The sequence below is a fragment of the Doryrhamphus excisus genome, chromosome 16 (assembly GCF_030265055.1).
Source record: "Doryrhamphus excisus isolate RoL2022-K1 chromosome 16, RoL_Dexc_1.0, whole genome shotgun sequence".
Classification (NCBI taxonomy): Eukaryota; Metazoa; Chordata; class Actinopteri; order Syngnathiformes; family Syngnathidae; genus Doryrhamphus; species Doryrhamphus excisus.
This window is the reverse complement of record NC_080481.1, coordinates 8885770-8913260: the sequence shown is the minus strand read 5'-3', so window position 1 is coordinate 8913260 and position 27491 is coordinate 8885770. Positions and strand designations below refer to the sequence as shown.

At 44.4% G+C, this 27491-nt stretch overlaps 3 protein-coding genes and 2 long non-coding RNA genes across 6 annotated transcripts; 2 read left to right on the top strand and 3 right to left on the bottom strand.

Annotated features, from left to right (window-relative positions):
- Window positions 1-198: 198 nt before the first annotated feature.
- Window positions 199-9625, bottom strand: jam2a (junctional adhesion molecule 2a). The gene is made up of 10 exons (XM_058052653.1): window positions 9172-9625; window positions 6262-6327; window positions 5992-6102; window positions 5441-5590; window positions 5185-5372; window positions 4485-4587; window positions 4134-4241; window positions 3959-3971; window positions 2439-2472; window positions 199-1051 (listed from the first exon to the last, which is right to left on the bottom strand). Exons 1-10 carry the CDS (start codon window positions 9218-9220, stop codon window positions 1019-1021), a joined length of 855 nt encoding a protein of 284 aa, XP_057908636.1. The 5' UTR covers window positions 9221-9625; the 3' UTR covers window positions 199-1018.
- On the top strand, window positions 5524-14130 carry LOC131104944 (uncharacterized). Its single transcript, XR_009119852.1, has 3 exons — window positions 5524-5606; window positions 10851-10949; window positions 13400-14130. It is a non-coding gene; the product is annotated as an uncharacterized LOC131104944 (long non-coding RNA).
- mrpl39 (mitochondrial ribosomal protein L39) lies at window positions 12048-16477 on the bottom strand. The gene is made up of 10 exons (XM_058052652.1): window positions 16308-16477; window positions 15288-15494; window positions 15060-15199; window positions 14767-14866; window positions 14613-14680; window positions 14428-14540; window positions 14273-14338; window positions 13424-13577; window positions 13213-13260; window positions 12048-12194 (listed from the first exon to the last, which is right to left on the bottom strand). Exons 1-10 carry the CDS (start codon window positions 16345-16347, stop codon window positions 12120-12122), a joined length of 1011 nt encoding a protein of 336 aa, XP_057908635.1. The 5' UTR covers window positions 16348-16477; the 3' UTR covers window positions 12048-12119.
- LOC131104943 (uncharacterized) lies at window positions 16460-18032 on the top strand. Its single transcript, XR_009119851.1, has 3 exons — window positions 16460-16534; window positions 16697-16744; window positions 16814-18032. It is a non-coding gene; the product is annotated as an uncharacterized LOC131104943 (long non-coding RNA).
- Window positions 17094-25688, bottom strand: LOC131104941 (ras-related protein Rap-2a-like). 2 transcript variants are annotated; one of them, XM_058052655.1, is made up of 3 exons: window positions 24953-25688; window positions 17822-18103; window positions 17094-17733 (listed from the first exon to the last, which is right to left on the bottom strand). In XM_058052655.1, the coding sequence occupies exons 1-2, from the start codon at window positions 25264-25266 to the stop codon at window positions 17866-17868; spliced, it is 552 nt and encodes a 183-aa protein (XP_057908638.1). In that variant the 5' UTR covers window positions 25267-25688; the 3' UTR covers window positions 17094-17733; window positions 17822-17865. The 2 variants fall into 2 exon arrangements, with proteins under 2 accessions (XP_057908638.1, XP_057908637.1); XM_058052654.1 differs by having other exon boundaries at window positions 17095-18103; window positions 24953-25685.
- Between the last annotated feature and the right edge of the window lie 1803 nt (window positions 25689-27491).

Genomic DNA, 27491 nt, shown 5'->3' with positions numbered 1-27491 from the left:
ACAATGGCGAGTGACGAGACATCCAGATTGTTGCTATACTATACTGCATAAAAACACAGTAACAGTGTTGTAATGTTTGAATTATTAATGAATTATTTCCTGGAAAATAATGACCTTATGAGCGCTTATTAGTCTGAACCTGCTGCTGTACAAACAAGAACATGACTGATAAATATTTTAAATACAAAACCTTTTTATTATTGGTACACCATTCAAATAAAACTCTGAACAACCCATTCACACTGTCCAAAAACAGACACACCTTTTGATTAACAGTGGCACAAAAATATATAGACAGATAAAAGTAAGGCAAGTTCTTTACAAAAAACGATCCATTGATAAATATGACAGACAAATTAAAAAGGCACAAGGTATATATATTGTATACAGTATATCAAAAAGACCATGCAGGCACATTAGGATGGAATGGGTTGGTCTTCATAATTGTTGTATTTCCTGGGCAGGGTTTTGTGTTTTAACACAGTGGACATGAGGCCCTTGGAACACTGGGGCCCCAGTGTTGTATAGAATGGCAAGTGGAGCAATACTGAGGTAAACTGCATTTTTTTGTTCAACAGATTGAAAACAACAATGCAGTATAATGAAAAGAGGATTGTTTCAATGCAACAGAATTCCTTAAAGTCTTTGGTAAAAGAAAACATACTCTAGGTAGTTAAAATAATTGGCCAGTTTGGGGATGGGAAAAAAAAATCCCATATTATTAGAAGCTTCTGTTCCAACGTTGACCACCAGGGGGGAGCAGAGTGACATCAAACTATATTTAATTCCACATAAGCATAAGTCAACAGAGGCTACCCACACACAAAGCAAGAATGTATGCAGCATTGCAAAGTCCAATGGGCCCTTCGTCGCCTCCACAAAAAGAGAGCAGTAAAGGATAGAAATGAGCATATAATTGGAAGATCAGAAGTTCATTATGATTCTGCTCGGGGAAAAGAAATCCAAAATCCAGTATTGGCACCTTTTTGATGTATTCCCCAAAAGGGACGCCATCTTCTCAGAGCATGAATGACTGCGTGTGTTTGAAATCCTGTGGCCGAAGCAGACAGAACAATATGTCACATACATATGCTCGCTGTTCAATAATGTGACCTGCACAATTGTTTAGTCTCCTCACTACACTATCTGCATCAGCTCTTCCCGTTTTGTGCTCGTTTGGTTACATACTGTACAAGTATGAGCTGTTATGGTCTCCTTTGAGGTGTGATTCAGCATTCACAACCCTTTTTTCCCCCTCCGCCATTTTGTTCTCATTCACCCCTAGTTGGTAATAATTTAGAAATAAACGAGAGTTCAGTTAAATGTACAGTGGTATCCCAGTTGTCTTGATTAATTCAAAAATCGAATTAATCTGTTTCAGACTCACAAATATTAACACAAAAAAATAAAATACATTTTACCAACAATACTCATACTTTACTTTAAATATATTTAAATGTATGGTTCTACCATGTCTTACTTATTGTGTGGAAATATGGGGTAATAACTATAAAAGCAATCTTCACTCGCTAAATGTACTGCAAAAAAGGTCAGTAAGGATAATTCATAATGCCGCCTACAGAGAACATACTAATTCCTTATTTCTAAAATCACAAATACTTAAACTTGCTGATATAGTTAATTTTCAAACAGCTAAAATAATGCATACGGCTAAAAATAACCAATTACCTAAATATGTCATCCAGTACTTCTCTACAAGAGAGGAGAAATATGATCTCAGGGAAGAACTAAATTTGAAACACTTATATGCTAGGACTACGTTAAAAAGCCATAGCATTTCAGTATGTGGAATCAAACTATGGAATGGATTGAGTAAGGACCTCAAACAATGCACAACGATGAGCCAATTCAAGAAACAATACAAGCAGTTGATGTTTGCTAAATACAAGGATGAAGAGTATTGAACCAGTCATGATGTGCTATATATATCACTATATTGACACTTACTATGGTACCCATTATGTCATTGGATGGTCATATCACCTTGTACTTCGGTACGAGGTGCATTATTAAAAACAAATAAACAATAAAAAAAACCTTAAACTGTATTATGGAAAGCAGGAAGTGAACAAATGTAACAGTTACTGATTGTAAAAGTACCAGATGGAGGGGTAGGATTTAATAAGCTTTGCTTCTTCCTACTCCTTTTGGACATGTGGAACTGTGAACTGATTAAGTGATGCACTCAATTGTAATCTGATGCATGTTCAAATGAAATAAAACCATTACCATAAGTGTAATACTTAATAGGATTGTGTTCGGACTTAACGATTGAAGAGATAAGATGAGAATTCTGGAGCTGAAGAGAATGTAGTAATTACAACAATTTTTTATTCCAAATGTTGATCTGAAATCTGAGGGGATTTGAAGGAAATGTCAAGCTAGGACGATGAATGAATGAATAGAAAAATGCTTACTTCTTGGGGTGGAGGGATATAGTTGACATTGGACCTGAAAGACAAAGCAATGATAACCACATTAATGTCATATTGTCATATGTATATATGTATATGTATATATATAAATGTCATATAATGCGGTCATATTGTAACTCGTATCCCGACCTGCACATTCTACCCCCACTTGAGGTGTAAAAGGAAAGGCTAAAAGCTTATGTCTAACTTATTGTTCTAACTTTCCGTCATGTTGTTCAAGTGTTCCACTCACATGTCTTCAGTTCTGTTCAGGTTTTGGCTGCTGATGTGAGCGGCACCATGACACTCAGAGATCCAAAATGACCTGTTGGGTGGGTGTGTGGATGAGGAGGGTCAGATCGGTGGCTTTAAATGACTTCAAAAAGAGGGCCTGATTGAAGACTGCCACTGCACACCATGCTTTTTTTTGCGGAGATGACATTATTAGCCGCACATGTACACACATGCAGCCAGTCATGATGGGGTAAAGCCAATGGGAATGCATTGGTGAGGTGATCGAGTGATGAGCCATTCACATGCAGCAATCCAATTGATTGATTTTTACTGCTCCTGTCTCCTTCTTTCATTGGGTGTTACACAAGGCTTCAGTTTAGGCCCACTGGTTGTTTTGTTCATTGCGTGCTGGGTTGTTAGAACTGGACCCAGCATCCCTCCAAGCCAGCCTTGACCATCTTAATTTATTTGCAAAGTAAAGATACAGCCTTGATGTCCTTCCGTGCCCTGTTAAATCGTGCTTGCAAATTGTGCATTGGAAATCATGTCGCATTGTCTTTGAGCCTTTGTGAAGAAGTGGGTTCTATAAATAGGAAGTTGACACTGACAGCTCCAGTTAACTCAATGGGATAAGCATCAGACTTTAACTTAGACAAAGAGCGTTCCCATCAGCTTCACGAAGAGGCTCTGTCCTGCTTCTCCCTCAAACGTTGCACGGTAACGAGCGAGTAATCAAATAAAGTCAGACGAGAGAGGCCAGTCACACCAGAATCGGACGTGCATTTATGCCTCTACGGTCATCCGGGCTGAAGGCTGTCCTGCCACTCTGTGTTGTCATGGCAACTCCTCCGTCTCGCAATAATTCTTTTCAAGTGATCCGTCCAATCAGTTTAATAGTCTGCAATTATCTGACATCTCCTAGCTGATTAACAGCCGCTAATTACTGCACAATTAAGTCATGCTGATTGTTGCTTATGTGCTGGGTCAGCTCATCTGTCGCACGAAGTTTGGACACAGTTTGGACAGATGTACCACACAAGTGTTATTTACATGTGTCGGCGCCAATCGTCCAGCAGAAAGCCCGGCACTGCTGTGGCTCATAAATACACACATATAGACACACGCTCAGGCACAGCTGTCACTCCACTCACTGTCACTGACTCAGCACGCAGACACGCGTCTAAGTGCAACAACAACCCCCTCCCTTCCCATTCCCTCCAATCCTCTGTGTTTACGATATTAGGCCGTGTTTGCTCACGTCAATGTTAATGCAATCACAGAGCTCTTACCTTCCTCTGTGTCCTGCTGGCAGATGATTCAACACAGCCATGGAAGGGAGAACAAGAGTGGGAATCACTTTATATTCAGTAGTAATAGTCCCGCAATTAATTAATGTGCTGGTAAAAAAAAAAACACAAAAAAACACAGTAAGTGGAACAAGCAGAAGCAATGAGACAAACTCACGGCTGAAGAAGCCATTGCGGTGAAGCAGGAACCCCCCGCAGCTGCAGACCACCACCACCAGGCACACCACAACCACTGCCACCACCACAGCTGTGACGTTCATGTCCTCTAGAATGACAACACGATCACTAGATGCATACATGCAAGAGTTCCCAAATGAGTACGCTTTCATTTGGACCAAAGTACACAAAGGAGTCCTTCATGGTATCCGCTAGCTGGTAAAGGTGAAGACTCGTTCATATTTTAGAAGCAGGGGGCGAAAACGTTGCCGGGCTTTTCCTCTCCACTGCTCCGCTGATTTTGTCCAGTGCTGAAAGGTGTGAGTGCAAACGCGCACACACTTAAACACACCTATCGTCATGTGCTTGCCCTCGCACATCATAGGCTTTCCCACCCCGTTGGAAGCCAGGCAGCTGTAGCGACCACTGTCCTCTTTTGCCACCGCTTTGAACTCCTGTGGAGCAGCCAGAGAAGAGACTTAAGACTCATAAATGTCCTCCAGTACTTTAGTGGTGTGGTGTGTAAGACTGGTAATACTTATAGGTTATCACATGGTTTGTCTGGTATCAGGCCAGGTATCATGCCCCCAAGTGTCAGTATCAGCCCTAGACCGAAGGTCTATTATATGTATTATTATTGTATTACATGTATTATTATCAGGTTTATTACATGTATTATATCTAAACAGTGTAAACACAATAATAGCAAAAATATTTCAACAATAATGTCTTATCTTATCAATGTCTGACAATTAAAGTTCCATTAATCAAGTTTGGGTTTTTTGGTGACTGGAGAAGCACTAGGAATATTTATAGTGTGTGTTCACGCTCATGTGCTGTTCTCTGATTGGTTGTTTCACGGGCATGATACCAGAGCAGCGCGCTCTGAGTGGACAGCTACAGGGGCTGATACTGGACATGGTAAAACTCTACATTTTATCAGTATCACTGCCCTGGGCTTTGACACAGTATCATTTCGGCCTTTTCCCGTATCATTCATGGGCGGTTTCTAGGGTACAGGGCCAATTAATACTGTAGTATGTGATAATCACCAGTACTCCTGTCCGAGAGTTGATTAGATAGGTGGCGTTGGCATGGCGCGGCGGGCTCATCAGCTGGTTGTCCTTGTACCAGGAGTACGTAGCAGGCGGGATACTCTGCTGGTCGTGACAGTGCAGCAGCACCGCAGAGCCCGTCACTGCTGCACTCGGGATTTCACAGGTGGGCGTGTTAGGGGGCACTGTGGGAGAGTACATGAACACTGTAAAAGCCATTCCGATGTACAGTTCCTTGTGATCCGGGTCCTACCTAAGACTCTGAGTGTGACGTTGGTCTCGCCCAAATTTATAGAATCGAGAGGAGCGGTGATCTCACAGCGGTACTCGCCCGCGTCCTCCTGCGTCACCTTGTGCAACGTGACTGTGGCTCCCTCGATGCTGGCCCGCCCCTCGTACGGACCTGAGAGCAAGGAAAGGTAAGAGCACTGAACATGTGTCACACACTATCACAAGCAAATGAAGCACGTTCCAGTGGCATGAACTTGATGTCGGTGAATTAGCAGGCCCGGCAGCGTAAAAAGCAGCAGAACTCTCCGGTTAACTACATTAGACCGTGGGCAGGTGAAGGCGATGCTTCATTATTTATGTCACCCATTAAATCCACATCCTTAAACCTTTAATGAAGATAGATCCGGGTAGGAGATTTTACACCTTGGCACCACTGACACACGGACACGGCTTGAACCATCACTGCCATTACCAGAGTGCTGAACTCCTCCCAGCAGGCACGGCAAGCTGATTAAAACAAATGTCCCGTGTGTCAACACCAGCGATAAAGAGCCACCAGGGGTGCCTTCTCACCTCGGAAGTGTCCATCAAAGTAAACAAAGGAAACATCTTTCCCCTTCTTCTTCCACTCGATGCGTGGGTTCTGGTCCCTCTCTGTGCGGAACATGCAGGACAGCTCTGCATCTGGAAAAAAAAAAAAAACAAGCAATGGGATATTTATGGCGTCAGTTGCACTTGAAAAAACCCGTCTGGTTCTATTTATAGCTTTATTCTGTCAAGGAAGCTTCAACTCATGAAATGGACTCAAGATGGTCTGTTTATTTTTTGTATTTTTGGCCTCACCTGAGAACTCGTGCACCTCCACTCGGGGTTTGTTGGTCGATACGGTGACAGAAAGGGAGGGGCAACCTGGAGGTGGTGGAGAGGACAACAAGGAGAGTTAACAAGGAGACAAAAGGAGAGGTGGGAGCAATATTGCTCGTCATCCATTAGAGGGCAAGGTGAATTAGGTAATGTGTGCCACGTTGCCCGCCAACTGCAAGAGGAGAATACTTAATGCCACTGTCTCTGTCGCTCGACCGAGATGTGAAGGTAGGATTATTTTCTCGTCCACTTTAATCCTGCTGGGTTAAGGAGCAGGCAGCCTTATGTCTCCTTAAGCGCAGGTTAGGATAAGGGCACCAAACACCTCACAAAGCTCTCTGCAGCAGCTTGACCAGATTAAGTCGATGTACCAAGCAAGGCCTTTAGCTTGAGCTTGGCCACCAACATGTCTGTGTTTGCTTCCTCTGCCGCCTGTGTGTCACTGATACCTCGCGTCCAAACAGGAAAAGGAAGCAGGCGGTCACTCCCCCGCATGCCGATTGGCTTATCAGCCTGATTATGGTCACTTTCACAGGTGAATGTGGGTGAAGGTCGCCTGAGGGAGAAACTGATTGGAGTTTCGTGCGCACCCCGAGGACATTAAAGTGCTGCCGCGTGAAAGCTGGTCTCCCGTAGGTCAGCAAATTAAGGATATGCCAAGTGTTTTTTTAGAAGTACATCAATATGAAATGAGCCTCAAGAGAACCTACTGAGCATTAAGGTTTCTCGGGGCCTCTGAAAAAATCCAAGGATGTGTCAATTTTTCAGGAGGACGTCACACACGTACTCTTTTCAAACTGGCCTGCATGTTTCCTATAGTTTGTTGAGCTACTTCCTGTGCAGCGGCCTATTGTTTGGGTTTGGCTGTAAGGGCTGAGCACAAAGGGCAGGAAGTGTGGATGCAAAGTAACAGGAAGACAGACATAAGAATTGTTTTTCATATTAGCGTGGCAAACATGCAGCTGGAATAGCACCCCGCTCAATGCCGCCGCATGTGTGTAAAACACTTTGCTACAAGGCTCAATTTGCACCAGCCTTACTTGTCAAACTTTCAATTAAGTGAATTAAAACTGCACACTCTCCCTCCTGGACGCTACCGCCTCCCCTCGCTGTACAACCAGCGGAAGTGTAAAAGGATTAGGATTGTAGCCACGACTCACGCACCCCGATGCCCTCAGAGGAGCATTGTCTCGCTGAAGGATGAACCGAAGGGAGGGAGGGCAATACAATGAGATTAAACCAGGACGAGAATGAATGACAAAGAAGAGACGAGCGGCCCTGAGAGGAGATGAAACGACTTAAGGGTGCAAGTGAGGGGGGGGTTTCAGGGATCCGGAGAAGCATGAATAAAAAGCTGGATTGAAGGCCAGGGAGATCCTCTCAGACAGGGAGACAGTGAATGGGAGCAGCCCTTGTCGCACAACGAGACCCGGCCTGCCCGCCACCTTGAAGGGTGTCTCTTTGAGAGAAGGCAGCCGAGCTGACAACACGCCCGGGTCGTGTTGCACGCGTGCAGAGAAATGAGCAAAGAGTTTGTGCGTGTGAAGTCCTCTGTGTCGCCCTCACTTTGAACAATGACAAACACTGTCGGCTTCAGTGCTGTCAATTAGCCACCAAGGTGTTGAGGCGGACAACCAACACATGGCCTCTACAGTTAGCAGCGCGTGGTGCGTGATGCTAACACAGCGCTTCAAAGGCAGCTGACACATTTACACAGGAGGCTAGGTTCTTGAAAAGTTTTCTGTCGCACTCTAGAGCAGCAGCACCGACCAACGGGCCTGTTGCGTCACTGAAGGCGTTAACACGGATATGCGTATCTCATGCATGACGTTAACATCTACCAAGCACTGCGACAGCTCCGACTCACACAGGGACAACCACCCTCCTGCCTGAGCGAAAAAATAGAAAAATGGCACTCTCGCTGCTTGGCACGCAGCTCTCCAGCCTCATTACAAGAGTGTTAGAAACAGACCAACGGTGTTGCTGGGTCAAAAACATGGTGCAGTAATCACTATGGCACTCATTCACCTAGCAGGGAAACAGGAGGGAGGTGGACCCACAGGAAGCATCCTGTCTGGCTGTGTGATAGAGATAACGGCACATGGGGTCAGAGGGCAAACAGAGCAAGGGGAGTGTGTGTCTCCAATTGAACAAAGCCCTTCTGTATCCCAGAGAGCAACAGCTGTCCCAGTGTGTAGATGTGTGTGTCAGTCACAGGGGGTGAGACACACAGACCCACCCTAAAACGCTTCCTGCTGGACTTATCAACAATGCAACCTTGCGTCAGTATCCCTGGACAACATCAGCGCCTGATGGTGAGTGATGTTTGGCAGGTTGTACACACACATACACACACACATACACACACACCTCCTGCGAACCCTTGACCTGACAGGTGGCAAAATGAGGACCCGAGTAAAACGTGCGTCACTCACTCGCACTGTCTCATCACATCCATGTCAAGCTGCCACTTCTCCCCCTGCAGTGCCAGCGCTCACACTGCCTCCTCTTGTGTTCATGTTTTGTCACCCCCGCCCCTCCACACACACATTTTGCAATATGTTCCAGTATCAGCTTGAAGCCCTTGGTGGTGATCCAGTCATTGGACTCATGCACATATGCACTCATGCACCGCCAAGCCGCCCACACCCTTGGGTGGCGTCAGGCCAAGTACAACTTGTAGGAAGCCTGCCTGGTCTGCGTCCTCCACTGAGGCACCAACTGGACGTTTGTTGTTGCAAACAACTTCACAACACAGTTCATCTGAATAAATCATGACGCGTTTGTGTGTGTTGTCTCACACACACACACGCACACACACACATACACATTCAAGCACAGATCCAAACGGTTAAGTTGTGAATAAATAGTTTCGGTGGAGACACTTACATTGCATGAGTAAAATAACAATCGGAACACACAGAGACGTCCCCTCCATTGTCGCTCGCAACTCCGGTTTGAGAGTCTTGTCGACGAGGCGGATCCGGAGCCTCAGCTTTCTTCTCGCACTTGTTCACAACTCTCCGATAATTCATCCAGCTTCCAGGGGCGACACTCTTGTCCCGGTTTGGTGCGACGGGACCGACCCGGCGCCGAGCGTCACACGGCGGGGATGAGCGCAGCCCGCCTCGCGGGGATGCCGGTGACTCGGTGCCGGTGTCCGAGCCTCGAGGAGGGACGGGAGGAAAAAAAGGGCGAGCCGCGGATAAGAAAGCAAAGACGCGGGTAAATGTCCTCTCTAGTCTCTCTGGTTGAGGTGGAGATGGAGATGGAGGTGGAGGGACGGGCGGGGTGGTGCTTGCTCAACGAGTACAGAGCTGAGAGCGCAGCGCCGTGTCCAAGACGCGCACTGCAACGCCAAGTGGACTCATCCTGTATAGGGCAATCGAACACGGACACATGGTTCATTCTCGTCTCACACTTGACAGCGCATTTCATTTTTATTTGCCAGCACTTTTCTCCCTTTCTTGAAGTCTTTCACTGATAGGAAACCAAATGTGTGCATCTTGTTTAATTAGCATCGTGCTAAACGCCCTCAGTCACAGCACTAGGCATTTGAATGTAATGAATAATGCTCATGACTTTTGATATATGTTTATTATTGTGCTTGTAGTTTGCACTGCACCACACTGAGGCTAAGGCAGTGGTGTCCAAAGTGTAGCCCCCGGGACTCATTTAGTGGTAGCTTATTTTTTTACATTTTAATAACATGTTTTTTTTATATTTATTGGTATATCTTGGAAAAAAAAAACATATTTTAAATTCACATCCTTCAGTTCATCTGCAGTGTTTCAGTATGGAGCCCTCAGTGAAAAGTTCAGACACCCCTGGTCTCATGTTAGCTTATTTAGCTATAATTGAGCTGAATAGTAGTAGGCTGCACGGCGGTTGAGTGGTTAGAGCGCAGACCTCACAGCTAGGAGACCAGGGTTCAATTCCACCCTCGGGCATCTCTGTGTGGAGTTTGCATGTTCTCCCCATGCATGCGTGGGTTTTCTCCGGTTTCCTCCCACATTCCCAAAACATGCTAGGTTAATTGGCGACTCCAAGTGTGAGTGGTTGTTTGTCTATATGTGCCCTGTGATTGGCTGGCGACCAGTCCAGGGTGTACCCCGCCTCTCGCCCGAAGACAGCTGGGATAGGCTCCAGCACCCCCGTGACCCTCGTGAGGAAAAGCGGTAGAAAATGAATGAATGAATGAGGGTCAGTATATCAGCAACTTTTCCATGCATGATGCAGTGCAGCTATAAAAGCTATATAAGATATATATATAAGCTATATAAGTTCCATCTGTATACTTCAGTCATTGACTTTGGTATAAGGCAGACATTTTGTTTCTGATCTAAATTGTGTGGGTATCATCAACCAGCAGCTTCAATTCCATTTTCTTCTCAGTCATATTTCGAGACTCGTGGGTTGACAGCGAAGGAGGTGTTGGATATTTCAGGATAATTCTTTTATTAGCTTCATCTCTCCCTGCAGTATTTTCATCCACTTCTCTTTCAGTCTCAATAGTGTGTGTATATTCCCCGAGCTCGCTGGTGATGATGTGTGTGAATCTGTTACAGATTGAAGCAACTCAATGATGCAGCGGTGAATTAACTGTACAAGAGTCGGCTTGACTGGACCAGCGTTCAAAGAACGACCACTAAAGGAAACAGAACAAGGTAAGAATCTTGTTAAAGCTACAGTGTACCAACCGAATCTGCTACTTTTGGGGGGTTGAATGTTGAGTTGGGGCAACAGCTGCAAAGCGGGCAAGTTTTCTGGCCCGAGGCTAAGCTCCCCTGATGGTTTTGTGCTTCAAGGCTGGGAACAGACCCCCAGGAAGATGCACAAGTTGAAGACGTTTGGACAACCTGAACTGCGACTTACAGCTGCACTTTTTCTCCTTTCCATGCAGCTCAAATATCAAGAGGGGGTTTGGGAAGTGATGAAACATTTGGAATTGGACAAGAACCAATACATTTTCTCTGATAGCAGCTGCACCGGCACACATGGGGTGGACTTGAAGAAACATTAACGCTACAGACTCCTGTTTCACTTTCTAATGAGTTTGTAACCAAAGCTTACTACAGTGAAGGATTTGCCGTGGTACCCTTCTGCTCAGTTATAGCGCCATATGAAAGCCAGAGTTTTTGCAGATTATTACGTCATCGCAATGGGCACATAAATTGTCCTCTTGGGTATTTGATTGAAATGTTTTTTTCCCCAAATTCAGCTTATTAATAATTGAGTTATGGCCAAAATGTGTTTTGTGAGGTCACAGCGACCTTGACTACCAATCTAATCACTTCTTACATGGCTCTGTGCGGTTGCCAGATGCAATAAAACTGCCTGAGATTTTGCTTTTACAAGAAAGTGGGTGGCTGGATGAAGAAAATAAAAAGTCTGTCGGGCGGGATGAAAATTAAAAATAGCTATACATCTTCCAATCAAAAAACTAACGAGTGATCGTCCATCAGTATTGGCATTTGACATAATCGTCCTTGACGTGGAAACGTGTATTAAGCTGACAGAAAGCAGGAGTGTTGGGTGTCAACGGGGGTTGGGGGGGTGTAAACACAGGCTCACACAGTCCTGCAGTGGCCTCAGAACACACTTGATCCAGAGCCACCTGTCTGACAAGTGACACACACACACAATCACGACAGCTGCCAACAGGCCGACCTCCAGCCAACACACTGTTTGTTGTTGCAAATGACTGAAACACGTGCAGAAAAAAAGTGCTACACAAAAAGAGCTACTTGTTTTGATTCAGGAACCAAGAATTGTTTTGACACTTTTATTGAACAAATGATACATGTCACTGTGTGTGTGTAGTTACAGATACGGTGTTACTGGTTGGGTGAAGATGGAGAAGGGGCAGCAGCAGGGGGCGGGGTCGGATCCTCAGGCGGCTGCACCTCCACCTGTGTCAGGAAAAAGGGTGATTTATTTCATTTTATTTAATATAATATCTTAGCTTGAATTTATAGGTATGTTTATAGTTTCCACTTAAACACACAGCATCAGCATCCTTCAGAGGGGTTGTTTCAGTTTATGGCTCCTCTACCGATTGTGAGAGTGATGCTCTGGGACAAAAAGGACACGACATGATCGCACACAGTATACCGGGTGATAATATGACGTCCTTCGAAACCATAAAACGGAGAGCAGCGGCTCTGCATGCTAATCCAGCACGTGTAGGAACTCCACCAAGAGCTGATCCAGATATCATTCACTTTTGACACACGTCCAAGTCCAGTCCATACGTTTGTCTTTAACAAAGTGCAGTTTCAATTCCCCAAATAGCAGTGGCACTGTGAAAAGGAAATGTAGGCCACGTAGCATCGTATGTCATCATCTGCCAAATCAAGTGTGCCTATTAATGAGTAGGTCCCCCCCACTCCCCCCTTTCACACAGTCAGTGATGCACAGTGAATGCCAGAAAGGCTGCAGCAGAATATATTTTGCCTAGATGGCTCCATCCAAAATTAACTCAGCCTAGTTTGAATTGCAAGAATTTATGCATCTTTGGTGCTTCAGTCAGAATGTGTCGCGATGCACTTCGTGGAGAGTCTGGAGAGATTTAAAAATAGTGCTTTGGATCCTTGGTGTGTTTGATGTTGACTTCAGAAAGGAGCAGTTTGTCCTTCATGAGAAGGATGAGAGTCGCTCAGTTTTTTGCCAGATACATAAAACCAAAGGCCATAAAAATAACGACGTTAAGACCTAACCTCTGGCTACCTTGTGAAATCTGGAGTGACGGGGGCTTCCAGGGCGAGGGGCTGGCTGGATTTAGAACAAGCGGTAATTTGGATGAGCATCCAGCATGGAGACCCGAGCGACGCCTCGCCAGTAACGGCATTGCCTGAGCTGGCAGACTCGCTTTACCTTTGATGTTTTCTCTGTTGGACGAGTGTGTGAAACAGTGATGTTTGTTCTCACCAGTTTCTCTGCCCGCTGCCTCAGTTTCCTCCAGACTGTGTGGTGGGCCTGCAGGGAGGAGACAACGTGACTAACAGGCACATGGAGATGCAATTCTGACACACGTGACAGTTGAATAGCACAAGGGTGTTCTACCCATTCTACTTCAAATGAAGTGTTTGTTTCCTCTTTTTACATTACTTTGCAGAATGAAAGAAACATACTCCTTTACCTGCAGCTGCACTGGCAGTGAGAGGCCCTGTGCTCGGCGGTGCAGGCCCCAAGGCCCTGAGCCCAAATTGTGGAGAGCCGTCACCTCATACTGGGAGCACAGACCTGTTCTGGCCACCAGGGGGCCCCCACTCAATACGACATGGTCCCCGCATCTAAGGAACAGGAATACAGAGGTAACATATTAGGCTGATGACTGACATTTTGGGTTGAGTGTGTCTGGCCCGGCTATTCTTTGGGTACGGATAATTAGCCTTCTATTTGCCAATATACACTGGGAAGAAAAAGTATGTGAACCCTTTGGAATTCCTTTAATGTCTGTGTAAATTGGTGATAAAATGTAGTCTGATCATTGAAATCACAATAATAAACAGTCTGCTTAAACTAATACTACACAAACAACTATGTCAACATTCACAGCCCTCGGATTTAATCATGGGTTGATCAGATCACACAGATGCAACTTTCCTCTTTATCATTCCGATAACTCCGTGGTAAGATGCCTAAATCTATAACAAAAGTTATCCATTCATTTGTAGCGGCTTATGTAGAAAAAAAGGCAGCTGTTTTGATGGCTTTGCTTCACCTTTTGAAATCTACTATGGAAATGAAAACAAATCTTAGTGTCTGTCTATGCTATGTTTTTTTACTTGTCAATGGCATATATGGCATATGAAGCAAACTGTAGTGTTTCCTGCTGCAAAGTAAGGTCAAAAGTGTGTTTTACCCCCTGAAGCCTGGTACACACTAATCTACTCACAGGACAATTAAAAAAATCCTGGCTATGTGAATAATGAACAACACAATGACCGCTGTTGATACTTATCCTCTGGTGTGCATACAATGTTACCTATAAAGCATCACGGTCCCTTTGGGATTCTGCGCTGCCTTCTGCTGCACCTCTTCCTGTTTGTACCTGAGACACAGAGAGAAGAGGTGACTTTGGAGAGATACAGCCTATGTGAAATGCGGAAGGAGGTATAGTCGACAATGGACAGTGTCTACCTGCTGTGTAAGAAGACTTCCTGTGCCACAGAGGGAAAGACCTCCAAAGGCTCCCAAGCCAGATCCTGCATGATGAGCTGCTGGGCCCCTTTCGTCAGAGACTGCAATGACTCCTGGAGCATGCATGACAGCCACAAGTATATGAGCTCCCAATGAAAGCAAATGGTTTAATTTGAGCATCAAACCTCGGAGGGAGTCCAGGAGTCCAGATGAGGGTCCAGCACCACATCACAAAGGAAAGCCCCGGAAGTGACTGGAGAGAGTTATTCATTTATCAGTGACTTCTGCTACGTCGACAAAGTTCGTTGCTGAACCCTAAAACCAGAAAGAAGCATCTACCTGGCACCTCTGGTGTGCTGAGCAACTGCACAGAGAACTCGTCCTTAAATGCCGTTTCTAGCACCTGACCAAGGAGGGCAGTGCAGGACCGCCAATAAGCCTATGAAGGACAACAAAGGTACACAAACGACAAAAAATGATATTTACCTTTGGGATGCTACAAATCAGTGTAGTCAGAAATCTCATACATTCATCATGGCCATCTTTTTTAAGGATGGTATGATTATGCAACATCATTATGGTAATAAGACCTCAAGACCATGCTGGGTGTATGTATTGTGTTCACAAGTTACCTCGTTGACCAAAGTGGGGTCGCTGTCTTTAAACGTGAGTAGCGTGAGAGTGCAGGAGTGAGTAAGCGGCTGATGGAGAGGCCACAGCTCTCCATCCACCAGGGCCAAAACGGAGTTGGTCACATGATACTCTGTCAAGTCTGCGGAAAGCAGTTTGCTTAATGCATTCAAAAGAAAACTGTTTTCAGGACAAGCTGAGCAGAATTAAAACTGGTTCTTCTCACTCACGCCTGGCGCAACTCAGCGGCGTGGACATCCCTCGGTTCATGACGAGCAGAGTACCATCCAACCCTTGGCCCTGCATGGACACCTCAATCTTCTCCACACGGGGGTACAGACCTCGCTGCCTGGCCTGCTCTCTGGAGAAGACTGCATTGCGATGGCTGAGGGCCTCTGCTGTTGACAGACGTGCAGCCGCTGCGGTCGACGTCAAGCCTGGGTAGATGGGAAGAAACATTTCTTGTTTATGTTAGGTTAAAAAACAGATTGTATCCTCCATTTCTTTACTTATATATATATATATATATATATATATATATATATATATATATATATATATATATATATATATATATATATATATATATATATATATATATATATATATATATATATATATATATATATATATATATATATATATATATATATATGCTTAGGTCACAACCATTCTTTCAAAGAATGTTTTTAGATTTCAACTGAGTAAATAAGCAAGGGAGTAAACATTTTTGTAGTTTGAGTTCTATGTAGTTGCCATTGGGTCTCTGTAGAACTCTAAATGACCTGTGGACATCCATAACTGTAATAATTTACACAACTTTGTTTCACATATCTATCCATCCACTTTATATGCCCCTTGTCCTCATTAGGTCACGGAGGTGTTCTGGAGCCTATCCTAGCTGACTTTGGGCAAGAGCCACCAGCCAATCACAGGGCACCTATATCACACTCACATTCATACCTATGGCCAATTTAGACTCGCTACTTAACCCAACATGTGGAATGTGGGCAGAAACCGGAGTACCCAGAGACAACTCACTCCACGCATATATTACTAAACGGAGATTCGAACCCACATCTTCTAGAGCACTTGTGTGGCCAATATGCTGACCACTAGCATTTAGCGTTTAGCTAACCATTGCTTTACATTTCACTGGGCACAAGTTAGCATTTCGCAGTAGCGATGTGGACGGCATTTCATATTATGCTAACTTGTTAGCTTGTCGTCGCTAACAATTAACTACTTACGGCGTTGGAGAACCTGACACGCAGCTCTAATCACCATCATGACGAATTGTTCGATGACAGCATAAATACAGGTAAGCTAACGCCACAGTGTCAATAACAGTTGACTAAAATTGAAGGACGCCATGCCCGTTTCTCTGCACCCCTGCTTTAGGTCCGGTGAGGAACTAAAGTCAGACGCTTCAGTTCCGTGTGTCCGCGGAAGGAGGCCTCAGTTCCAATTCTGCCCAGTGAGTGTCACTGTTTGCATTGACTCCCATTGTTATGTAAAAAAAAAAACATCCACTGTCTTTTCACTTAACAAATCAGGGCGTCAACCAACTTTTGCGTAATACATTGCCACGTAACGAGTTCACATTTAAAACGCTTCTTACCTTATCTCTCCCTGACAGACCTTGATGAACTGTTGCAGTGGTGCAAATTGGACTGAATCCAAAAAGGTATGATCTTGGCCCTTATGTCTCATGTGCCCTCCAGTTTCATTCTCTAATGGACATTAATGGCAGTAGAATGGAATGCTGGAATCAAATACTGGACTTAACGGGTCCAAAATGCTAATGGAAAAAGCAGAGCCAAGACATCAGCTGCAGGAACAAAACATCATAAATCATCTATGGAAGCCCTATCTTCATCATCACTGTGAAGCACTTGACATCCTGGGGTGGAAGGTCAGTGTTTCCTAGATCATATTCAGAAGGCGAAAAATATGTAGACATATCAAAGACAGACAATCATCCACATATTGATGTTCACAAATAATAACTTTTTTAGATTACCCACAAAAACAGTAAACAATAATGACACACTGGTGCTTAACGATTTATTTTTCTTGTTGAAAATAAGTGTTGATGAGACTGAACCACTAACTGATGCAACTGTCACTATAATGTTCAGCATACAAGGCATTGGTATCGATTTGTAAAGTGTAAAGTGTCTGCACATTTCAACAATGATTGACTAACGTCGTCTCTTTGGGTGAGATCGTACTCCAGGTCGGCGTGAGAGTACGACTTCATGCACACATCATCCACATTTGGGATAGTCTGAATGAATCTCCCCAAAAGGCGCATTTTTTTTGTTGTTGTTGTAGACATTCGTTCATCTATGCATTCATTCATAGTTAGGCAGGCCGGCTGCTGGGCCGACTTCTGGTGTGACACCTTCACAGTGGTGCTGCTTGACATCCGTGTAGAAACCTGGTGTTTGGTCTTGGCGCTGTCAAGAAGTCACAAGAGTGCAAAAGGACAACACTGGGCGATACGTTTACGGCCATCTTTTTTTTTTTTTGGCTTCCCAAATTGATGTAGCGCTCTTATCCTCTGTGTTGATGGCTTTTGTTTGGCACAGTTCTGCCCGTGGAAACCCCCTGAAATTGGCTGTGGTACCAGGAGGGGCTTGATGGATGGGGGACTTCCAAAGAAAATCCACCCTGTGTCGAAGGAATTTTTACGTTACCCTTATTTGTCTGCTTTGCTGGATGCTTTCCTACATTTCCCAGCATGCCTTGATTTTCTAACCTTTTAAGTCGTCCCATCCATAAGCCCTCTGCCGATATAGACTGCTACTGCACGCTACAGGCGGGACAGCACACCTCTCTGCGGTCCGGCAGTGGGCAAAAGTCCATCTGCCGTACGATCTCGGTGAACAGCTCATCCACCATGGTCTTGCTCTTGGCAGAGGTCTCCATGAAGGGGCAGCCCCAGTCCTCCGCCAGTGCTTGGCCCTCGCTTGGGGACACCTCCCTCTCATCCTCCAGATCCACCTTGTTTCCCACCAGCACCACCGGCACCTGCTGGTACCTGGAAATAAAAGAGGAAGCCATATGTGAAATCTGTTGCCCCCCCCCCCCCCGGTGGGTGTATTTTGCTGCAGGAACCTCCTGATGCCGCTGTGGGAAACTCGAAATGTGTTGGCCTACATATCGTCAGACGCTCAAACCACAAGAACGACTCACAGTGGAGCAAGAGGGAAGAAATAAACGCAGCGATGCTTAAGCTTCCCTGGAGGCCACCGAGCCTAATATCATTAGAGAACTGTCATGACAAAGAATACCTCTTGGAATACTTCCTGTGCTTAGCATGCATGCAGGCTGCACGTCTTACAGCCAACAATAGTAGCTGAAAATCATCGCTGTCATGCGACGTGCATACCACATTTTCCAAGCATGTGAATCCTCCTCCTCCTCCTCCTCGGGCCGTCGATACAAGGAGATCAAGCTGGAGGGAGGTTGGTGAATAATTGAATAAAGCTAATGCAGACGCAATACATTCCAAGAAACCATGTTTAACAGTAAAAAGACAGTCAGATGGTTGTCAATGACCGTGGGGTCCACTGTTAATCCACCACTCGCTGCTGGGGTTCGGAAAAAGACAAACAGAAGGAAACCTGACAAAGGAGGGAGTGAGCTTCCAAAAGAAGAAAGAGTGGCGTGGACCTGCTTGACGTGTCCTGAGTGTGTTTGGAAAGCAAGACTCGAGAGGGTGTGAACACAGAGAACACCGCACGGGCAAATGCAATATGACAGCCTCGCAGGAGAAACTATATATATCTACAAAGACACAGGGAGCGCCCGCTTGCATGTTCTCTCCTCGCTATGGACTTGGAGAGGCTGGAAGCACAACACCGCCTGGCTGAGCTGGGAAAGTCTAACGTAGGATCCTCATGGGCAGTACATGGCGCCTTCGTCCAGTTAGCTCCACAGTAAAACATGAAATCAGAGTAGTGGAGTACTGTAAATGCATAGGAATGGTTAGAAGTACCAGTAAGAATAGTATCATTCTCAGCATCGGAAATCATGTCCAAATTCGTCCAATATAAAACATTTTTATTTAAACAGTCATAAAAAGGATCAAAATAAGTCAAGTACAGTGGAACTCGCTAAAGTTGGTCCCACTAATGTTGACAACTCCCAAGTTGAAGAACTCAAGTATCAGTTGAGGCCTAGCTTAAACTCAACTCTAAACTCCCAATGCTTCCTTCCTGTCTGTCACTCAGCTCCTCTAGCATCTTATCGATGTCTAGGTGTTGACTACTAAAACTGTTAGTATTCCAAATATATTCCCATTTAAGAAAATTGTCTAAAAATGGCCTAAACTAAGCATTTCCAACCATAAAAATGCCCATGCTAACCAAAACACAAATATAAGGCATTCAGAAGTCGCACATAAGACACATTGTTATGTGACCACACTGGTCACTAGGTGTCAGTAAGGTTACATTGATGAGACATTAGCCATTGGGGTGATCATGTGACTCCCAAAATGTACTATACGGGCTAATACAAAGTGTAAAGGTGACTATAGGGGTGTTATTTAATGTCTACAAGGCTCTAAAATGTATTTAGAAGGCTGTAAGGTTGAATGTATATTCCATTTCTAAATTAATTCATTCATTTTCTACCGCTTTTCCTCACGAGGGTCGCGGGGGGTGCTGGAGCCTATCCCAGCTGTCTTCGGGCAAGAGGCGGGGTACACGCTGGACTGGTCGCCAGCCAATCACAGGGCACATATAGACAAACAACCATTCACACTCACATTCATACCTATGGACAATTTGGAGTCGCCAATTAACCTAGCATGTTTTTGGAAGGAAACTGGAGGAAACCGGAGAAAACCCACGCATGCACAGGGAGAACATGCAAACTCCACACAGAGATGCCCGAGGGTGGAATTGAACCCCGGTCTCCTAGCTGTGAGGTCTGAGCGCTAACCACTCGACCGTCGTGCCGGAATATCATTTATACCTGTGATAAAAAAGGGATTTTGGACGACAGCAATGTGTCCACTTGTACCAAGTGACTAAGCTAATCAATATGCCATCACTGAAATGCCTTCCTTTCAAAGGCTTCATTTGTTTATCATTGCAATTGAGCGAGAGCATACCAATGTTCATATTAGTTTTTTTATGTGACTATAAAAGCTACAAGAATGCTGCATCCCCCCCCCCCCTTCTGAGGGATGTTGGAGCAGAGAAGAGAGAAGCAGTGTTTAAAAGTTGCAAAAGAATACAAAAGTTGGACAATTTCCACGTACCCTCAAGGCACAGCCACCTTATTAAGGATACCTGCTGTGCTAAAAAGCGTTTTCACATGCACACGTAGGAATGGGGGGGTGGGGGGGTTGGTTGGGAGGCAGCATCCAACATGAAGGCCTTCAACCCTGCAGCCAGCCAGCACGCTGCATCTGCTCTTAATTAGAAGCTGCAGCATGAGCTCGCTGCTGGGCCGCATAGGAAAAACACAATAGAAGAAGCTCCAGAGCCGTGTGTGATGTCTCCGAGGGCAAAGCTCGGCAAAGCTTCTCTGTGCTGCTGAGCCAATCAACACGAGCATCATAAACACACCCAAATTCGGGCAGATGTTCCTCACCACATTCCACTTACTGGTATGAGTTAACTGGTTAGCCGTCTAAGTGTCCACTAACATGCTGCTCTGGCTTCAAAGCCCGAGGTCCTGAAGCCCCCTGAGATGTAGTTTTGGTCTCCACCCTGTTCCCGCCCCCCCGGCTATTAGACACAGCATCAGTGCGGCGTGAAAAGGCCGCTTTGAAGTCGCTTCCCCTTGAGAAGCGTTCACCCTCCCATTGCACGCAAGGAGATGATGAGATTGTGTGTTAGCATGCTAGCACATACGGACCACAACAACGTGGAAGGAGAAGAAGAAGGAGGAGGTTTGCAGCGCACATTCTTTCCCACATAAGAGCTCTCCATTCCACTTTACACGGCTCCCTAATGGACGCCTGATGTCTTCTTGGCTTCCGACCCAACTCCGTTCCATTATGTTCCGCTGAGTGGCTTCATGCAACTTCGCTGCATGTTGCTGCTGCCGGCTCAGCACAAATACTCAGCAGGGAGCAAGATCTCCTCAAACGCTGACGACAACCTGGAGGCGGGGGGGGGGGCTTGTTAAACGTCTTTTGTGGGCCGTTAGTCAACGGCATCTGGTGGATGGATTTTTTTGGTAGACAGCAGAATTCACGCTTCCTTTTATCACAGTCCTAGACCATCACACTACCACCACCATATTTTACTGTTGGTATGATGTTCTTTTGGTATAGTGGAGTCATGACCACTGACCTTAACTAAGGCAATGAGGCCTGCAGTTCTTTCAATGTTGTTGTGGGGTCTTTTGTGACCTCTTGGATGAGTCATCGCTGCACTCTTGGGAGTCTTTGTTGTAAGCTGGCCACTCCTGGGCTGTTCCACTGTTCCATGTTTTCGCCATTTGTGGATAATGGCTCTCACTGTGGTTTGCTGGAGTCCAAAAGAGTGACCACAAACGCATCAGGCGGAAGGCTTGTGTGCGTGTCAGCTTTGTTCTCCTTTGGTGATTGGTTTGCGGATATTCTTGTTTGCTAGCACAGAATTTGACAACCACTGATATAGAGGATCTTTGACATTCTGGCATTGTGTTTTTAAAAACATCAGAGCGATCCTGTCTTAAAGAGGATCACTTTTGCAGAAGTGTTCCTGTCTTATAGAAAGGATATTTGCCTCAGGTTTCTGCGGTACATTCTTAAAAACAGTGGAGTAGCCCTGTCTAATAGAGGATCTTTGTTTTGTTGTTGATGCTGAAAAACTGTACTACAATATCTAGAAGATCTTTGACTAGCATTTTTTCAGTACATCCTGAAAAACGACAGAATAGTCCTGTCTTGTAGAGGATCTTTGACTAATGTTTTGTTTTAGGTAGTAGCTGCTTTAAAAAGCACATTGCTTCTGTCATATAGAGGATCTTTGACTAGCATTTTTGTCTTATAGGCGACAAAGCAAATAGGTGTAATATCTAAAAAGACTTTACATCTCATTAATAACCATGTTGTGTCAAGAATTTGCCAAAGACCAATTTAAAAAATAGAGAGAGGAAAATGACCCCCAGGCCGGACTTTGGACACGTTTGGTCTAGCGCATAGCTCTTTAGCCATGTTTAGCCAAACCCTGCATGTTGTGTCTAAACAGACAGATGTTGTGATTATATAAGCGTGCTTCTCATACGCAAGAAAAAGCCACTTCAGAGGCAGAGCGGTGTGAAATAAAAGCATCAAGTATTTATGGGCCACACATCCAGCATGCGCTGCCCGCATCTCCTCCCTTCCGCTTTGCTATTATTCATTTGCAGCGCCGTCCCCTGGCGATGACGTCCGACTTACGTCCACACTTAAAATACTTACCATGTAGAGGAGAGGATCGGGATTCTTGTTGAATGTTATTTTTAAAATGTGCTGAGGGCCAATTAAAAAAAATTAGCTGTTGCCCACAAGTGGCCCCAGAACCGCGCTTTTTTACCCTTTGGTACGTACGATCTTTGTGGTATTATGAAACATCTGGACGGACAATACTACAAACATCCTTGACCAACATTTTTACAGTAGGTCCTTAAAACCAGCAGAGTCCTCCTGTCATATAGAGGATCTTTGACCATCATTTTTGCATGAGGTCCTTGTGATGTTGTGGATCTTTGACTAGCGTATCTGTGGCGGGTCCTTCAAAAATACCTCTCTTGGTATATAGAGGATCTTTGATGAGCATTTTTGCAGTACATCCTCAAAAGCAGCAGCGTTCTTATCATATAGAGGATCTTTGACCAGCATTTTTGCATGAGGTCCTTGTGATGTTGTGGATCTTTGACTAGCGTTTCTGCAGCGGGTCCTTCAAAAATACCGCTCTTGGTGTACAGAGGATCTTTGATGAGCATTTTTGCAATACATCCTCAAAAGCAGCAGCGATCCTATCATATAGAGGATCTTTGGCCAGCATTTTTGCATGAGGTCCTTGTGATGTTGTGGATCTTTGACTAGCGTTTCTGCAGCGGGTCCTTCAAAAATACCGCTGTTGGTATATAGAGGATCTTTGATGAGTATTTTTGCAGTACATTCTCAAAAGCAGTAGCGTTCCTATCATAGAAGATCTTTGACCAGCATTTTTGCATGAGGTCCTTGTGATATTGTGGATCTTTGACTAGCGTTTCTGCAGCGGGTCCTTCAAAAATACCGGTCTTGGTGTATAGAGGATGGTGAGCATTTTTGCAGTACATCCGCAAAAGCAGCAGTGTTACTATCATGTAGAGGATCTTTGACCAATATTTTTGCATGAGGTCCTTGTGATGTTGTGGCTCTTTGACTAGCGTTTCTGCAGCGGGTCCTTTTAAAAATACCGCTCTTGGTGTATAGAGGATCTTTGGTGAGCATTTTTGTAGTACATCCTCAAAAGCAGCAGCGTTACTATCGTATAGAGCAGGGGTGGGCAAATATTTTGACTGGTGGGCCGCATTGAGTTAACAAAATTGTTCGGGGGGCCAGAACATATATTTAACACATGCACACACACGCTATTTTATGCTTATAATTTTATTTGTCTAATTTTATTATTTGTCTAATTTTATCTGTAAAAGTGTTGTACTATTAGGTGTATGTTCTCATTTTTTCAGGAGCATTTTAAATATCAGACCACATCAAACTATGTCATTTAATTTAATTTAATTTATTTATTTTTACTAAATAAGACATCCGACTTGCAAGTCATGTTGCCAGTTTGTATGTTAAAAGTTGAAATACTTAAAAAGCAACTGGCGGACCGGATTCAAACACTTGGTGGGCCGTATTTGGCCCCCGGGCTGCAGTTTGCCCACCCTCTGTGCTAGAGCAATTAGTTTGGGTAAAGGTACTTTTACATAATTCTTATATAATTCAATAATTAGGGCTGTCAGCGGGAATTTCCTTTAATTTTTTTGGAAGTGTGATGAACGTCTGCATGTCCTGTTTGACCCTCGACCCACACCGTAGTTTAGGGGCGGGCAAATATTTTGACTGGTGGGCAGCATTGAGTTAACAAAATTGTCGGGGGGGGGCCAGAACATATATTTAACACACACACACTATTTCATGCTTATAATTTTCCTTGAATTATTTGTCTAATTTCATCTGTAAAATGACATATTTTAAATATCAGACCACATCAAACTATGTCATTTAATTTAATTTAATTATTTTATACATATTTTTTTACTAAATAAGACATCCGTCTTGCAAGTCATGTTGCCAGTTTGTATGTTAAAAGTTGAAATACTTAAAAAGCAACTGGCGGGCCGGATTCAAACGCTTGGTGGGCCGCATGTGGCCCCCGGGCCGTAGTTTGCCCACCCCTGGTATAGAGGATCTTTGACTAGCGTAAACACATTGCTTCCATGAAGCTTCTATAAGCATTTTGCAATGATATGATAGCCAAAAGGAAAAATTGTGAAGGCAGAAAAAGTGTGAACAATTGAGTAGATGCGCTCTGCTCCTGCATCCACACCTGGACATGAACCTCCCAGGTCCTAACAGGCCTCCGTCACATAAAACCACTTTTTTTACTCTCCCAATCCAGCAGAGAGGTGCCCAAATAGATCAACCCCCACCCCCCAGCTGTGGGATGATCTCAGTGGATTTGTTGAGTAATGGCCTGGAGTGATCAGATGCACATCCCGAGTTAGTCATCTGTGAGCGTATCAGCCGGGAGGGGTTCTGCGGGTTCCTCTTGTGGAGAACATATGATGTGCTGCTTCTCACAATGGCTACATGCCATGTCATACGTGTAAAAACGGAACGGATCCTGTAGTGCAATAGATGTATAATGACGTCATGTAATAGGGTGGGATACTGGCAGTGTCTCACCTCTTGACCCTGATGATCTGGTCTCTCATGGGCTTGATGTCCTGGAAGCTCTGCTGGTTGACCAGACTGTAGACCAGGATGAAGCCCTGGCCGTTCCTGATGTAAAGGTCCCGCATGGAGGCGAACTGTTCGGTGCCGGCGGTGTCCAGGATCTCCAGCACCGACGGGGACGAGTCCACCTCGATCTCCTTCCGGTAGAAATCTTCAATGGTGGGGTCGTACTTCTCGATGAACGTCCCGGTGACGAACTGCACCGTCAGGGCCGACTTGCCCACCCCGCCGCTGCCGAGCACCACCACCTTGTACTCCCGCATCGTGCCCCGCGTTCACATCCGGCACATCCCCGCCGTCGTGCGCTCACGCCACGGCCACGACACGCGTACTGCGGCGCAGGCGGAGACGATGTTGCGTTCAGGCTCCTAATGAGATGTTCCCACGCTATCCGGACGGAACCCCCGTCTTCCATCCATAATGCAGTAGGCAGACACAAGACTGCACGGCTTCTTCGTGTGCTAAAAGGACATTTGCCCCTCTGCTCGACGCGGAGCAGCGCAGATTTTAGGGCTAAGGGTTCGTCCTTATGAGGACAAAAGTGTAGGGAATCCACGCCTCTGGATTCGGTGCATCCACCGGACGTTTCCGGCTGTATGAGGGACGATTAATGCCACTGAGCCAAGATAGCATCAATGTCGGATCCCTACTAGTATAATTACATTATCGGCTGTATTCTTCATATACTCGTACGTGTTAATTAGCACTATTGGTATTATTGTTGCTCAAATGTAATGATTGAGCATATTGGTATTTTTGTTAATTTAAATAATATTTTAATTTATTTTGACACACTATTTGTATATTTCTACTTTTGTATTGGTTGCGTTAAATCACATCGATACCAACATTTGTAGTATCCCCCATCTTTTGTCTTTCGGCTGGTAACTTTTGTATGGCGGTGAGACGATAAAGAGATGGCCAACAAAAAAATAACTCTTTACTTTTCTTTATTTCTTTCTTTCAATAGATTTTACACTGTCTCGCTGGAACCAAAGAACAAACAATTGACTAAATAAACATAATATAGCACAAAATATATTCAAAAGAATACATTTTTCATAAATGATGACACTATCAGTTGAATGTGTGTGTGTGTGTGTTTGTCCTGTTTGGTTGTGGAGGCTCACAGCAACACACAATCACAGTACGTCACATGTATCCCGTCTGGCGCCCTCTGCTGGCGAAAGCTTCGAATTACAAGTCCTGACGTCTGTGGGTCACAGAATGTTCCTCATCTTTGCCCCCTTTGGCCTCCATTGACTTCGAATGGCTTTAGTAAGTAAAGTTCTTATTTGAAATACAAATCAGGGAGCTGGAGAAGAAGACACACGTCTCTTGTACCGCTAACAAATTTAAGGCAATGTGTTTGGATACGCCGAGTCTGCTCAGAAATGTCTTTTTTTGTTTAGTTTTTTTTTTAACCATCAGTCCATGGTGACGCCTGAAAAACACGTCGAGGGCACAGACGTGTCCCACAACAAACATTGACTTAGAAGAAAAGCATGATGCTCCCTTTGGTTGCTGGAGGGTTCCGCAAACATAAAACCATAACAGGAAATTATAAGTGCAATCCTTGAATAAAAGTAACAAACATTTGGAAATGATTTTGTTCTTATATATTTCTATATTCATACAGTCTGTGATATTGATTGAATGTGACAGCACAATAGGGGCTGTGAAAATATTAGTGAAGAATAAGAAATGTTAATATCTTCTTAACAATCTAACGTGTGTACAGTGCTCTAGCAAAAAAAAAGTCTTTTACAAAAATACCAAACTTTAGTAACTGCAACATTTGGTTGCCACGGCAACAACTTATATTATTATGAAATACTAGCATACTAGAGTGAAAAGTACATCTTTTTTTGTGTGTTCCTAATATCACATCTATACAATACATTTTTTTTCTATCTCCCAGCAATGCAACACGGCTATCTTTCCAACGAGAAGGCCATAAAGGTCCAGTAGCTTTCTATTCAAGGATGGACTTTTGAAGCCCCCGAAAAGCGTGGCGGCGCATGTGCAGCTTGTCACATGACCGCCAACCATGCACAATAAGTTACATTCATTTCAAAAGTTGTTTACAACATAGAAGTTAACCTCAAGAGGAACAAAATGAATTACAACAAAATGGAACTTTTAAAGCCCCCCCCCAATGCCCCACCCAGATCACAAATATTACACACACACACACACACACACACACACACATCACAATGCAGAGAATGAAACCCATCAGGTTTGATTGTGGATTGTCGATGGTCAAATGTCAAGCACCATGAAATTACATCTCATGTGGGACAAAAATAAAATAATACATTTCTACAATAGTTCATATATTATGTTTTTTTTAATATTTAAAATATATTCAAAAATACAAGTATTTTTTCCAAATATTTTTAACAGTTAAAAATATTTAAAAAGAAATACAAGTATTTTTATTGAATATTTTAAATATTTTTTTTTGGGGGGGGGGTTAAAATAA

Bases quoted from the DNA above. Each gene is read 5' to 3' on its own strand.
- jam2a (XM_058052653.1), bottom strand. From the start codon at position 9,220: ATGGAGGGGACGTCTCTGTGTGTTCCGATTGTTATTTTACTCATGCAA. The intron at 6,103-6,261 runs GTGAGGCCAAAA...TTTTTTTTCCAG, and splicing joins GGAGGTGCACGAGTTCTCAG to ATGCAGAGCTGTCCTGCATG. The intron at 4,242-4,484 runs GTGTGTTTAAGT...TTGTCATTCTAG, and splicing joins GGGCAAGCACATGACGATAG to AGGACATGAACGTCACAGCT.
- mrpl39 (XM_058052652.1), bottom strand. From the start codon at position 16,347: ATGATGGTGATTAGAGCTGCGTGTCAGGTTCTCCAACGCC. The intron at 15,200-15,287 runs GTGAGTGAGAAG...TGCTTTCCGCAG, and splicing joins GCCGCTGAGTTGCGCCAGGC to ACTTGACAGAGTATCATGTG. The intron at 13,578-14,272 runs GTAACATTGTAT...CCTGTTCCTTAG, and splicing joins GGGACCGTGATGCTTTATAG to ATGCGGGGACCATGTCGTAT.
- LOC131104941 (XM_058052655.1), bottom strand. From the start codon at position 25,266: ATGCGGGAGTACAAGGTGGTGGTGCTCGGCAGCGGCGGGGTGGGCAAG. The intron at 18,104-24,952 runs GTGAGACACTGC...TTTTATTTCCAG, and splicing joins CAGATCATCAGGGTCAAGAG to GTACCAGCAGGTGCCGGTGG.